This window comes from Neolamprologus multifasciatus, chromosome 5 (assembly GCF_963576455.1).
Source record: "Neolamprologus multifasciatus chromosome 5, fNeoMul1.2, whole genome shotgun sequence".
NCBI lineage: Eukaryota > Metazoa > Chordata > Actinopteri > Cichliformes > Cichlidae > Neolamprologus > Neolamprologus multifasciatus.
In genome coordinates, this window is record NC_140443.1 from 4,273,132 (window position 1) to 4,287,023 (window position 13,892).

The 13,892-nt window shown below is 43.5% G+C and overlaps 2 protein-coding genes across 5 annotated transcripts in view; one reads left to right on the top strand and one right to left on the bottom strand.

The window, feature by feature from the left end:
- The window catches only part of col2a1b (collagen, type II, alpha 1b), a 55,256-nt gene extending 52,511 nt beyond the window's left edge, over positions 1-2,745 (top strand). For all 3 annotated transcript variants that reach the window (XM_085161123.1, XM_085161122.1, XM_085161124.1), the window contains one exon: positions 796-2,745. In XM_085161123.1, coding sequence (XP_085017249.1) covers positions 796-942 — 147 coding nt within the window. In that variant the 3' untranslated portion in view covers positions 943-2,745. The remainder of the gene's footprint in view (positions 1-795) is intronic.
- LOC146517859 (leucine-rich repeat-containing protein 3-like) lies at positions 2,356-12,144 on the bottom strand. Of its 2 annotated transcripts, none has more exons than XM_085161161.1 (2): positions 8,861-12,143; positions 2,356-6,949 (listed from the first exon to the last, which is right to left on the bottom strand). In XM_085161161.1, exon 2 carries the CDS (start codon positions 6,880-6,882, stop codon positions 6,031-6,033), a length of 852 nt encoding a protein of 283 aa, XP_085017287.1. In that variant the 5' UTR covers positions 6,883-6,949; positions 8,861-12,143; the 3' UTR covers positions 2,356-6,030. The 2 variants fall into 2 exon arrangements, with proteins under 2 accessions (XP_085017287.1, XP_085017288.1); XM_085161162.1 differs by having other exon boundaries at positions 2,729-6,931; positions 8,847-12,144.
- Between the last annotated feature and the right edge of the window lie 1,748 nt (positions 12,145-13,892).

Sequence of the window (13,892 nt, forward strand, 5' to 3'; positions counted from 1 at the left end):
TTGTAGCATGCGTGCTTGTTGTTTTTGTCTGCTTCCACTTGTCTTTGCACTAGGATGATGTCGGAGTAAATGTGCAGTCATATTCGTTGTGTTCCCACTAGTGCTGTCAGCGTTAATCTTGTTGAAATGACGTTAAAGCCACAACACGGCAAATCTCCGTTAACGAGCTACCGCAGATCGCCCCGTGCGTGGGGCTGGACAGCGTCAACACGTTAACGAGCTAACTGCGCTAACACACTAGTTCCCACCAATGTAATTGAGCATTGCGTGGCACATCCGACATACTGTTTTACTTTTGTCCATGACGCGCTTACCTTCAGGGTCATACGTCACATAAAAACCAAAATAGTTCCAAAGGCCAGATCTGAATGAGGGTGGGGGAGGTTCAATTTGCCATGTTGCAACGAGAGCTTAGCTTCTGTCTTGCTAGCTTGCGCTGCGCTCGGTGGATCTGCGCTCGACAGTGCAGCCTAGGCGGAGTAGTCGAACGCAGATCCACTGAGTGCTCAACACAGACAGCATCGTCAGAAGAAAAGTTGATAAAATAAATTAAAAATTTTGTATTGTTCGATACATATGCGTACTGAACCGAAAGCACTGTATCGAACGGTTCAATATCAATACGGGTATTGTTGCACCCCTAGTAAAAACGTAATGAGGGATGTTAAAAGTGGCTGAGAGAACAATAAAGCTCATACAAATTTGTGTCCACTCACAAAACTAATCTCATTCTCTCCAGTTCTGGAGTAGTTAAAGGTTTAACAGCTGTTTGCACCTGTCGTTCTCAATCTACAGAGACACACAGGAAAATGGGGCAAGACGGTGATTGAATACAGATCACAGAAGACCTCCCGTCTGCCCATCCTGGACATTGCACCCATGGATATCGGTGGAGCAGACCAGGAGTTTGGAGTGGATGTCGGGCCGGTCTGCTTCTTGTAAAGAACGAGGGATCGAATTATCGAGAAAAAAGAAGTGGAGATTTGAAAAAAAAATAACATGAAAGAGGAGCACACCTCAGATAAAGGAGGCGAGGAAGAGGAAAAAAAGAAAAATCAAGACACTTTTTTTTTAAATGGGACTTTTTTTCTTAGTAGAAAGTGCTTTTCCAAGTTGAACTCCATAGGATATCTGCACTGAATGGCACCAGCACCTGTCATTTGTGATTCATCCAGCATTGCCTCCAGTCAGCTCGCCCCTGCCCACCCCGAACCACGGACTCCCCGTTTTCTCCAAAAATGCTACCTCCCCACCTGCACCCCTTCTCCCCGCCAACTAATCTTTTGCATATTCGCGAACAAGAAGGAGGAAGTATGAGGAGAGTACAGGAGCATACGTAGGAATTGGAGAGAGAACAATGTGTTGGTGTTATTTATTTATTGTTTAGGTTGAGATCCCTGGTGTGACAGGACTGAGTTTGTTGCTAAGTATTGAAAAGTGGCTTACACACAAATAATTTCCACCAACTCTCTCTCGTACTTCCTCCTCTTTTCTAACCATCCCATCGCTCCTGTACGACATCCACTAAAGAATGAAACAACAACGATCAAGCTGCAAAGAAAGTGCAGGTGTTCCTATTTCTACTGCCACAGTGTGTCAAAAGTTACTGTGTATTATAAATAAAGTCAATGGTGCTATTGTTGTAAAACAGTTTGTATTTTTTATCAGCCAGATACTCACATTTAGTGACCTGTATATATGTATATATATGTATATGTGTGTATACATATATATACAGTTTCTCAGAGAGCATGTCGCCCAGGATTTTGGATTTCAGGGTGATAAAAGTCCCGGCTTGCCCCCCGCCCCCTCTTTGCTTCGAGCCTTCGTACATAAACAAATATGGCCCCCTCGTAAATTTTTAATCAAGTCATGTTCATTTCTTTAAAAATTGTTTTTTCTTTTCCTAACATTTGTTTTGGTATGTTAAAGCTACCTCACGCTAAAAAAAAAAGGATCTTGACAAGTTGAAACTGAGGCCTTTTCCACCCCAAATCTTTACATCTGTGTGACCAACATGTTGAAGATTTGAAAATTTGATCAGTCTGCTGCCCCCCCCCCCCCCCCCCCCCCCCCCCGCCCGCTCTGACCTTCATCCCTCTCTGCTTCCTGCCTTCAGTCTCCTCACAGCACGCGCCCTCTGCTTCGCACTCACGATGTAAAGCGTGTTTGACTTTGTTGCTCCGGTCCTACGGCCAGCCAGAGGGTCCATTTGTGTGAGGTTGTGTATATTTTCTATTATTAATAATAATATTATTATTAATAATAATAGCATTATTATATTATTATGATCATGACTTGTTTTTGTTACGTTTTAATTAATGTAAATTGGAAATAAAAGACAAAACCAAGTCACAGGCTGAAGTTGCGTTTTATTTATGTTCCATTTTGTTCTCGTCCTTAAAAAAAAAACATTAAAACATAAATAAAAAAGACACAACGTATCATATCTGCCCTGCTTCCATTTTATGTTTCCGTGCCAATATCTGGATGTATTTCCAGGGAAGAGCAGTGATGGATATGGTTTAATTTTGCCTTGACTGATGATGGGAAAAAACGGACCTGTGATGGTTTTCCAATCGTTTCCTTCACTTTTCATGCACAGTAAAGTAGAAATGGGAAACACTGCCAACTACGATCAGCTCATACTGTGATTTGTCTTTCTGTACTTCATTTCTATTCTTCTAATTGCATTTTTCTATCTTCAGTAGAAATAAATCAAGAAGCATTTCTATAAACAAAGTAGAGCAATGTTTGTTTTATTTGTATTTTGTTTTTCTGTTTTTCCCCCAACGTCGCTTTTCATGGCTCATTTATTATTGAATGTAATACTTTCCAATATGAGTTTCCCCTTGTTTGGATATTTTTGGGTGAACAAACAGACAAGAAAACAAATCACTGGGATGGATATACATCATCATCAATAAGAATAATAACAAAAACCTACAGGAAAAACTGTTGATTTTTGGGGTTCTTACAATCATCACTGGAGAGACCAGGAGCATTATTATAAAGATATGAAACTGAGCTCAGGCACATCAACACTAGATGTAGGATTTATGACAAACAGCTAACGTTCAAGAAATATTCAGAGTATGTACGGTTACACATACAGTTTATTCACAGGCGGTTTTGCTTTTTAAGTCGCATAACGAGCGTCCACCGTTTTATTCTCGTTTTCTTCTTGCCTGCGGTTTACCAACAAGACTGGTTTCACACACAGATCGTAACAATATCAATAACTCACTCTAGTTCTGACAGCATGGGAACAGCTCAGACTTGAACCAGAATCTCTCTCTGTGGGTCCAAAGTAAACAAACCACACTTATTAATATAACACATTAAATGTTGACCTATTCCAGCGTGTGCCTCGGCTCTTCCCACTTTACCAACCCAGCTTTTAGATAAGATAATATTTTATTGTATATAATGACCACGTAGACATTTGTACACTTTAATCAATCACATACGGATGATACATGAAAAAAGAAGCCATGCTAGCAGCTCTATGATACTGAATGGCCCCTCAGCACAGTGCTCTGAGCTAAATCCTACCAACATCCTCACAATGACAGTGCTGCTAACCAGTGTTGGGAAGATTACTTTTAAAATGTATTCCATTACAGAATACATGCCCCAAAATGTATTCTGTAACGTATTCTGTTACGTTACTCAATGAGAGTAACGTATTCTGAATACTTTGGATTACTTAATATATTATCATGCTGTTTACAACTACATGAATGTACTATTGCTGTGATTTATTACTGTTACTGAAGGTCCGCGGCTCCGAACCGTAGTAAAGGGACCTCTGACTAATACGGTGGGTTCTGTGTCGGGCTCGTAGCGGAAAACTAGCTTTACTTTGTTATCTGGGTCAACTTTGTTAGCGAGAGGCGTTGAAAGGCTGCTCCAACGAAACTTATTGTTTTTGGAGGAAAACACGAACACGGTGTACAGTCGAGTCTTAATAGCTTACTTACAACTGGGCTCGTCAGGCTCTCTTCTTGGCTGCAGTGGTTATTATTATATTTACATGCTTCCAGCTCCCGTTTTTGCTCGATGACAGCTCGTACTTTTCCTTTTTCTCCCTCCCTCGCTCACAGACACATAACGTGTATGGCAGTCCATTCTCCCTGCAGCACGGACTACACTGCCTATGATGCTACATTCTTTAGAGCTATACCTGTAGCATTCTGCCTATTAGCTTAGCACAACAACAAAAAGGCCTCTCTCACCCAGGAAACACACACACAGAGAAAGTCACCCTGTAACCATGGCAACCGTAACGCTGCCGCCTGGAACAACAGAACGTAGCTGTCAAACAAAACCCAAACAGGCCTGACCCGCCACAATATGAAACAGGGAAGTACCGCCGTGTAATCCATTTATTTCAACAAAGTAACTGTATTCTAAATACCACCTTTTTAAACGGTAACTGTAACGGAATACAGTTACTCATATTTTGTATTTTAAATACGTAACGGCGGTACATGTATTTCGTTACTCCCCAACACTGCTGCTAACATACTGGTATTAGTAGTTTACCGTAACCATAACTTAGTTTTAGAATGGACCAACAGGTATTTGGTCCAAAGAGATTTTTTTAAGTCATAATTATTACAAATTGATCTACAAAAAGATCTGTGTGCCTCACATACCTATAAAACACGTTATAAACTAGCTGTTCCCATTAAAGCTTTCAAAGGAAATCATTGCAGACTGGGTTGCATTGTTGCCCTTGTTTCCAAAGTATTTTTTGTGTGTGTGTTTGAATATAATGAGAGTGGAAGCTAAAATTATGCCGTAAATAACAAGCTTACTTTTCCCCATTTATGATCCCACACTCCAGTATGGAGACATGTTTTAAAGAGGTTGACTAGAAAACTGAAAATGGGGCTTTTTACAGTCTCTAATGCAACAGTGGAGGATGACAAATCCAGATTTATTAAATCACATTGCACACCCTCTCCTCACAGAATGCTAACATATTACCACAGTAAATCTGAATTCAATTAAATCGTGTGATACTGGGTGAAATGCGGATGTTTATCCAGCCAGGGTTTGTTCTGCATGCGTGCAAAAAGCTAGGCTGAGGATTCAGTGCACCTGCGGTACACCTACAGGAATAGCATTAATTGTAACACTACAATCTGTCGTGTTCTAATCAAAGCAATTTATTATCAAAGTGTTTTGCTTATTTTCACACTGCCTTTTAAAAATCGATTGGGATAGGGTTGTGGAAAAGAAAAAGAAATGCAGCCCCAACAGCCTCTGGGTAAATATGTGTATTAATAATTGTTTTCTAAATTGATTTGGACTCTCTGTCTACCAGGCGATACTGGGTATGTATACTAAACAGACGCACAATAGTTCACCTCCAGCTCTAATGGATTCCTTAGAAGAAATATAGATCAGAGGCTTTCCTCTGATACATAAACACCGGCTCAGTGCTGATATACTGAAAAAGGCTTAAATTATGTCTGTGCAAAATCAATAATATCAAAGTAAAAACAGCCACAGCAATGCACAAAAATGCACGTGCACACGTACACACACATATTAGACGAGCAATTATAAGATGACACACATTAGCGTTTGCACGCCGTCCTCGACCTGATAAACACACTCCAGCTGATTAGTGCCTTTCAGTAGTTCATTAAGGGTCAGTTGGTCAACGACTCCTAATTAGAGCTTAATTTAAGATAAAAGAACACAGTATGAAGCATGGTGGGAGGATAAAAGAAGAAAATGTCTTACATGTTACACTTTAACTTTGTACTTTTAGGGATTTTTAAATTTCCTCTCAGTAGAGATGGTGGGATGACTAAGCAAGTATTTATTTTAACCACAATTCGCAACAAATATGATGGGAAAGGAAATATGAAGACGTTTGCAGGGTGTTCGGGAGCTGCGTTTCCTCTGTGTGTGCATCTTCCACTGCTGGTTTTCACCATAACTCCACACAGAATTTCAAAGTCAAGGTTGGTAAAAATAACATTTTCATTTAAATTTCAGCTGAGCAGGAGTTTAGAAACCAGTACTGAGAGTATCTGTCTCAGTAGGGGTCTTGCGTGGGCTGGGTAAACTCTTCAGGTACTCCAAATGTCGGCGAGCCTCGGCTTGGTTCTGCCTCACATAGTACACTACGTACACAATGACCATGAAGAACCACACAAACATGGTCACCAGCATGGCTACGTCAGTGGTCTTCCTCTGCAGACTGCAGAAATTCACCCCAGAGTCCAGCAGTTTAACCAGCGGTTGGCCTGCGTGCTCGCCCAGTGACCCCGGATCCTCCCACCTGCTGCCCTCACCCACCCCCCGCACAGAGCTCTCACATATTATCCCATTCACCGTCTCGGGCTCCAGGTTCAGAGTCTCCATCAGCTCCTGGAGTGTGCAGTCGCAGTGCCAGGGATTGTGGTAAAGACGCGTCTTTGCACGGGTGGAACCAAACTCCTCCTTGCTGACGTGCCTCAGCTGGTTATGCGAGAGGTCCAGCAGGCGTAGCTCGGGCCCCAGATGTTGCAGGGCCCCGGAGGCAAGCGAGTCGATGCGGTTGTGGGACAGGTACAGGTCCCGCAAGCGGACCAGGTTACTGAAGGCACTCTCCGGGATGTTCCGTATGTAATTGCGCTCCAGGTGGAGGGAGACCGTTTCTGGTGGGATCCCCTCTGGGATCTCCCGCAGCCCGGCATCCGAGCACAACACCGTGGCCGTGTCCCAGGCACAGTGGCAGCTGTCCGGACACTGCGGGAACACTTGGCCCCACAGAGCCAAGAACAGGAGTGACACACGCAGCCATGAGTGAAGATCCAGTCCTTTACGTCTTCCTCCACTGAGGCCGTTACATCTCGCCTCACACCAGCCCGTGCACATGGCCTCACCATAGCCTCCTGACACACACCAGGTCCCAGTTAGCCGCACACTGTTGCGCCGGGAGAATCTGACAGATTGAGAGAAAAGAGGTCAGTTTGGAAATGAAGACTCTCTCTCTCTCTCTTTACTTAATCTGCAAACACATGCAATCACAACAAATGCTCACAAGGGGAGATTATGATGTTTCGGGAGGAGGGGCAGAAAAAAGGTCAGTGGCCAAAGAGACAGACAGCGAATGAGCTTAAACGCGGCTTATTCCACGAAAGCCCTCCTGCATGGAGAGGCATGTAATACAAATGGACTCAAACATGTAAGAGGACAGTTTCTCTGCTAGAAAATCAGCCCTTGTCATGCATATCGAAGAGAAATGTTTGTTAATAACTCTGAAATGAAACTGGACTTTCAGTGGAACCATCAGCAAGTTTTATTGCAGTGATTCCCTCACGAATCACAGTCCAAGCAGTAACGACAGTTTAAGTGATCTAATAGGGTTAAAAATCCTCTCTTGTACTTCTGCATTAAAGGGACGTAAATCATTATAAAAGATCATCTTAAACCCTCCCATTCCTCTCCTGTTGTGCTCCTCCAGAATAACAAGTTTAAGATGAGGAGGAAAGCATTACATTACACCCATCGATACATGTTCATCACATTTATCCCTGTATTTATTTCCCCATGATGCCATATCCCCTTAATCATATTCCAAGGGTGAGGTAGAGGAGATGTGTATTGTAGGATGTAGGTTAGAAAGGGGTTGGATCGATAAGTCCAAGCATTGCCTGCTGCACTATCAACGGCATGAACATTAATCCTGTCCCGAGTCCCACAGTGTCAATAAGTGACAGGGATGGAAAAATATAACCCAGCAGCAGTCTGGGTGTTAGCATCTGCTCGCTTCTCCCACAGTTTAGAGGCAAAAGTTTAAAAAAAGGAACATGAGCAAAACCAACTGGGACTCTGCTTTAAATATGTTTTTTTCCCTTTCTTTAAAACAAATAAATAAAACCATGTGGGTCTGTAGGCGGTGTGAGGGCAGCCTGTTCTTGTTTTGTTGACACAAGCATGGCCATATGATGTTCTTGTTCCCAGACAGAAATCCCCAAACACTCCTTGAATTTGATTAAAAGACTATCCTCTTAAAATGTCAAGCACCCTCCGCTTTCTCCCCATTTTCATAATAGAATAAAAACCGTCATGTGTCTCTATTGTCCTGACAGCAGGGCTGAGGGTTTCAACCCCGACTCAAGCGGCCTAGATTTGGATGATATGCCTGAAGGTGACCGGGTGACAGCCCTCTGATGTCCATCAAGCTGCCCTCTGCGCCTTATAAACTGTGCAGAGGATTTGGCTCAGCACTCAACGGTCCGTTATTAACATACTGAATGCAGATGCATGCAAATCCCCAATTAGCAAAAATAATCATCTGCTGCATTAATAAGAATGGGATTGAGAAAGACCGGGGTGGGGAGACTCCCAAAGCAAATACAGCTGTGGTTACAGCTGGTGACTGCAGTTTCCAATTATTTTTTTCCTAATATCCCTTCCTAATTTTAAAAGGCGTTTAATCCGAAATAGAAAAGACATTCTCGGAATTTCCTGCACCCAACAGTTTTTGACAAAACGAACCTGCACCGACGTGATAACGACGCCGGTGAAATTTCATGCAAACCTTAGATGACATTAATCTGCGTGAAACAGGTCAACTAGTCTACCCGAAGCAAAGGGCGTCCACAAAACAGCGCTTTCCGTTTGGTGACACTAAATGTGATTTTTTTTCTGTATCATTTTGAAACTTTTGTGCGATATTATTAAGTTACTTCAGCTGTTTTTTTCCGCTTCATCTGTTTTTTTTTCCGCTTGCCTTATTAAGCTAAAGTTAATGCATTTCCTTTTTTCTTTTTAATTTTAAAAAGAGAGAAATTCGCGAAGGATCTGAATGTTAGGGCTCGTTTTTCCAAGTGAACATAAATAAACTCACCTGTAAAACCGTTTCTGGTGAAGTTTGGATCCACGCGGCGGGTGAGGATGTGTTTTATTTAGACTCCGTTTGTAGTTTTTCTTCCCACAGGCTGGATGAACATCATCATCATCTTCCTCAGAGTTGACAAATTTCCCAAAAAGGCAGAAAAAGAAAGACAGAGAATCACCTGAGAGCGCGTGGCGGTCTGTCCCCTGCGGAAGGCTCCATCACTGACTGTCTCACTAGTGGAGGGTAGTTATAGCGATAAAGATGTGGGGCAAACTCTCTCCCTCCCTCTGTATCTGCTTGAGCGCGCGCGCGCGCGCTTGTATATGTGTGTGCGTGTGCGCGCGTGAGACGAAAACAAACGCGGGAGGTGTGCCCTCCACTTCTTCTGTCCCTCACTAGAGCTGGAATCAATCTCAGCTTTCTGAGAACACGCTGGTTAACTTAATTAACCTATAGATATAATCAGATTCTTCCAACCATTTTTCCAGCAGAATCAGATTGAAACCCAGCCATGTGCGCAGTTACACATAGATCAGTAATTTATTTATTCATTTTAAATAAGCAAAAAAAAAAAAGAGCCAAATCATTGTTTGATATAGCATGCGAAATAATAAATAGCCTATATCACCCGCAAAGCTGAGCGGGCTATTTACAAAAGCTGTCAGGCTGGAGTCGTACCTGCAGCTGTTCACAGGTAGATAAACAGGAGTCCTGACTGATAGAGCTGAAAGGAAAACAGCATTAAAGGGAAAATGCGATTCCTCTAATCACTCCTGCTTTGTCCACGCTTAGTAGTGGAGGTCAAATAGAAAGAGACTTCATTTGTCACAGTGTGCAGACACAGAGAGTGCATCAAGCTGAAAATGAAGACTGACGTGGACACGTAGGGAAACATAAACATGGACCTACAGAGGAGCAGCAGAACATATGGCAGCCTTGACGTTTTGAATTTCCATATAAATGACATGGAAACACCATCAGACCGGGAGACAAAACAGCAGAAACAGAATGTATGCAGAGAGCAGGCGCACTCTGGGGATGAGTGACCTGCTCCGTGTCTGATTTTCTATTGTAAGCAGCAAGAATATCTGCCCATGTACAGCAGAGCCCTCAGGGGGGAAAGGATGGGTCTGACAGCCATGATGGCACCTCGTATCCCTCCTCTGCCTCTACAGCCCGTCCCGCTCCTGCTAAATCTATGACATTCCCACTCCTGACAAATACAGAACGCTGCAAGTATAATGCCTTTTTTTGCCCCCCACATTCAGCTGAATACTTGTGAATGTTTTGCCCTTGATGGGTGATTGTTTCCATGTTTGCCAGACATGATGCGGCAGACAGGCTGAGTTTTGTGGTTTTTCCAGATAGAAAAGAAGGGACAAAGGGGTGCATAATGAGAAAGCACATGGTGGCAGATAGAAAAATCTCCTACTCAAAAAAAGAAAGAAAAAAAAGTATTGCACATTGTCTATTTTTGCTCCCTGAAGTGAGAGCGAATAGCATGATTTTGGGTCCGAAGTTCAATTTGCAGGAAGAAAAATAAAAGCTGTACCACATGGGGAGAAGGCTATGGAGGGTCTATTTGTACAATATCGGATGAAGATCTTTTAAACGATGCGCATGCCTCTGAGCAGCGCGATGATGACAACACTGAGAATATGAACTCCAAGGAAAACCATCACTGCAGTCAAGTGAAACAGTTTGGCATCATCTGTTTGCTCGGGTGTTGTCCTCATAAGGGACAAATTTGTAAACACAAAGAGGGCAGTGCAAAAGATCTGCCAGCCAGAAACAAAAATCTAGTTCTTTCTGTGCACACAGTCTGTGTTTTTGTCCTTTATCTGTGTTGTGAAAAGAAAGGGCAAAAAAAACAAAACTCACGTGGCTATACCTCTCCATTAGGTATAGACAGGGAGAGGAGGGGGAGCGAGAGAAAAGAAAAAGCAGTGGAGCATTTCTTGTAACTAGCCTGTCATTCTCTCGGGATTAAATCCACTAACAACAGGTCAGGCTGGGGGCAGGTGTTCTGCTGAGGCTCTCAGTAGCCATTTTTCCACAGCGTGGCCAAGTGGGACTCGGTAGTGCTGGAGTCGTCTTAAAAATGCTTACGACCGAGGACTAAACACAAAGATCTGGTTTGCTGCCGTGTTGTTAAAAACTACAACACAGACGGAAAATCATCTCTGCTGACAAAACAAAGTATTAAAAAATGTTGCTTTGTAGGGGCTTTGGGTGACAGCAAAAGACTCGCAGCCCGTTTTGTTCTGTAGCAGCAAAACCAGCGCACGGGCTAAAATGCAAAGCAGAGCTTTTGAGGACACTAAACATTGAGAATATAGTCACAGAGCACCCTGTGATTTCCTGTGCACAGCAATCAGGCAAGTGCACTTGACCATGAATAAGCCTGAAACTGTGCATGCGAGGGTAAAGTGGAGACTGGGAAGCTCAAATCAATGCATATTAGGCTACACATCAGTTCTTTCCTCCTTTCAATCTGATGCTTCTCTCAGAGAGTCTCCAATTCTGCCACTGTGATGAATGCACCTTTGCTGTGTCCTGCTCCTTTGAGTGAAGCAGGCGGTGAAAAGGGGTTATCTTCTACATCTCCCAAAACAATACAGCATCAGTTGGCAGGGATTACAACACCATGTGACTATAAAAGGCCGTGACAAATGTGTATGGATTGGATTGAGACTTTGGCTCGGGACCAGCACAATAGAAAGCAGAGTAATAACACTAAAACGTGTATCTGTGCACTTCGGAGACAAAGGTAGCGTGCAAAAGAAGTTGCAAGAGGAAGCGCACATTTCCAAAGCCATTATGTATTGTTAGTGCACTCTCAGCCAAATGGTAAACAATAATTCAGCAGCTGAAAGTTGAGAGCAGATATAGATCAGACGATACACCGTGAGCTTTATTGTTATGAGCGCATGCCGTCTGTGCGAGCTTGTTTTCTTGACATTAGATGGGGAGGCCTAACGTTTGCCACAAAAAGAGTAAAAGCAAGAGCGTGTTAGGAGAAAATTAACTGGATTTAAGAATTAATAGTCTGAATGCATGTGGCAGCACGGTGGTTAGCACTGTTGCCGCACAGCAAGAAGGTCCTGAGTTCAATTCCAACATCAGGCCGGGGTGTTTCTGTGTGGAGTTTGCATGTTCTCCCCGTGTTTGCGTGGGTTCCCTCCGGGTACTCCGGCTTCCTCCCACCGTCCAAAGACATGCAGCTTGTGGGGATAGGTTCATTGGATAATCCAAATTGTCACTAGGTGTGAATGTGCGAATGGTTGTTTGTCCCTGTGTGTTGGCCCTGCGACAGACTGGCGACCTGTCCAGGGTGTATGACAGCTGGGATAGGCTCCAGCGCCCCCCGGGACCCTGAAAAGGATAAGCGGAAGCGAATGGATGGATGGATGGTCTGAATGCAACGAAAGACATGAAGGGAGCAACATTTACAGCTGTAACGTGTCCATTTCATTTTTCACCGCAGTGGCATTTGCACAATGACACCAGCGCTGATGGAAATAAAATGCACGGCAATAAAATCAGAGCGGCGCGTTATGTAGACGAACAGAAGGTCAGACCCGTGGAGAATGCAATAAGGAGTAACAGGTTGCAAAAAGGGGGAGGAAATCTGGTGTAATGATGAGAAAAGTCAACCCACATCTACCGACTTTATTACAGGGAAATTGACTGCATGACTCGTCCCGGTCCCGGTAACCCCGTCACGGGGCTTCCTGCCACGCGGAGCACGTCTTTGTGGCGTTTGGTAATTTAATTTATCCAAATTAATCAGGCCTTATTACTGACGCTTTGATCTCGGAGCCAAAGGAAGTGGCCTCTGTATCTCTTTGTAGTGCTACGGTTAATGTCAGCACGCTGGAAATGAAAGGTGCAACCGTAATCCAGGTGTCTCTATAAATCAGCGACTGAAAGGTAAGGCCGTGGTATCTCAGGCTTTGAAGACGCTGGTGTTGTTCGGTCAGATGGGAGCATATTATGGGCAGTGTTGGGAAGGTTACTTTTAAAATATATTCCAATACAGAATACATGCCCCAAAATGTATTCTGTAACGTATTCTGTTACGTTACTCAATGAGAGTAACGTATTCTGAATACTTTGGATTACTTAATATATTATCATGCTGTTTACAACTACATGAATGTACTATTGCTGTGATTTATTACTGTTACTGAAGGTCCGCGGCTCCGAACCGTAGTAAAGGGACCTCTGGCTAATACGGTGGGTTCTGTGTCGGGCTCGTAGCCGAAAACTAGCTTTACTTTGTTGTCTGGGTCAACTTTGCTAGCGAGAGACAGAGAGAGGCGTTGAAAGGCTGCTCCAACAGAACTTATTGTTTTTGGAGGAAAACACGAACACGGTGTACAGTCGAGTCTTAATAGCTTACTTACAACTGGGCTCGTCAGGCTCTCTTCTTGGCTGCAGTGGTTATTATTATATTTACATGCTTCCAGCTCCCGTTTTTGCTTGATGACAGCTCGTACTTTTCCTTTTTCTCCCTCCCTCGCTCACAGACACATAACGTGTATGGCAGTCCATTCTCCCTGCAGCACGGACTACACTGCCTATGATGCTACATTCTTTAGAGCTATACCTGTAGCATTCTGCCTATTAGCTTAGCACAACAACAACAAAAAGGCCTCTCTCACCCAGGAAACACGCAGAGAGAGCGGCACCCTGTAACCATGGCAACCGTAACGCTGCCGCCTGGAACAACAGAACGTAGCTGTCAAACAAAACCCAAACAGTCCTGACCCGCCACAATATGAAACAGGGAAGTACCGCCGTGTAATCCATTTATTTCAACAAAGTAACTGTATTCTAAATACCACCTTTTTAAACGGTAACTGTAACGGAATACAGTTACTCATATTTTGTATTTTAAATACGCAACGGCGGTACATGTATTCCGTTACTCCCCAACACTGATTATGGGGCGCGAGCGACAGCCAAGAGGCTGGGAAAACAGCAGGTTTATTGCCGGATTCAAGCCAACGCTCAATTATTTACCAAAGACCAAAAA

Bases quoted from the DNA above. Each gene is read 5' to 3' on its own strand.
- LOC146517859 (XM_085161161.1), bottom strand. From the start codon at position 6,882: ATGTGCACGGGCTGGTGTGAGGCGAGATGTAACGGCCTCAGTGGAGGA.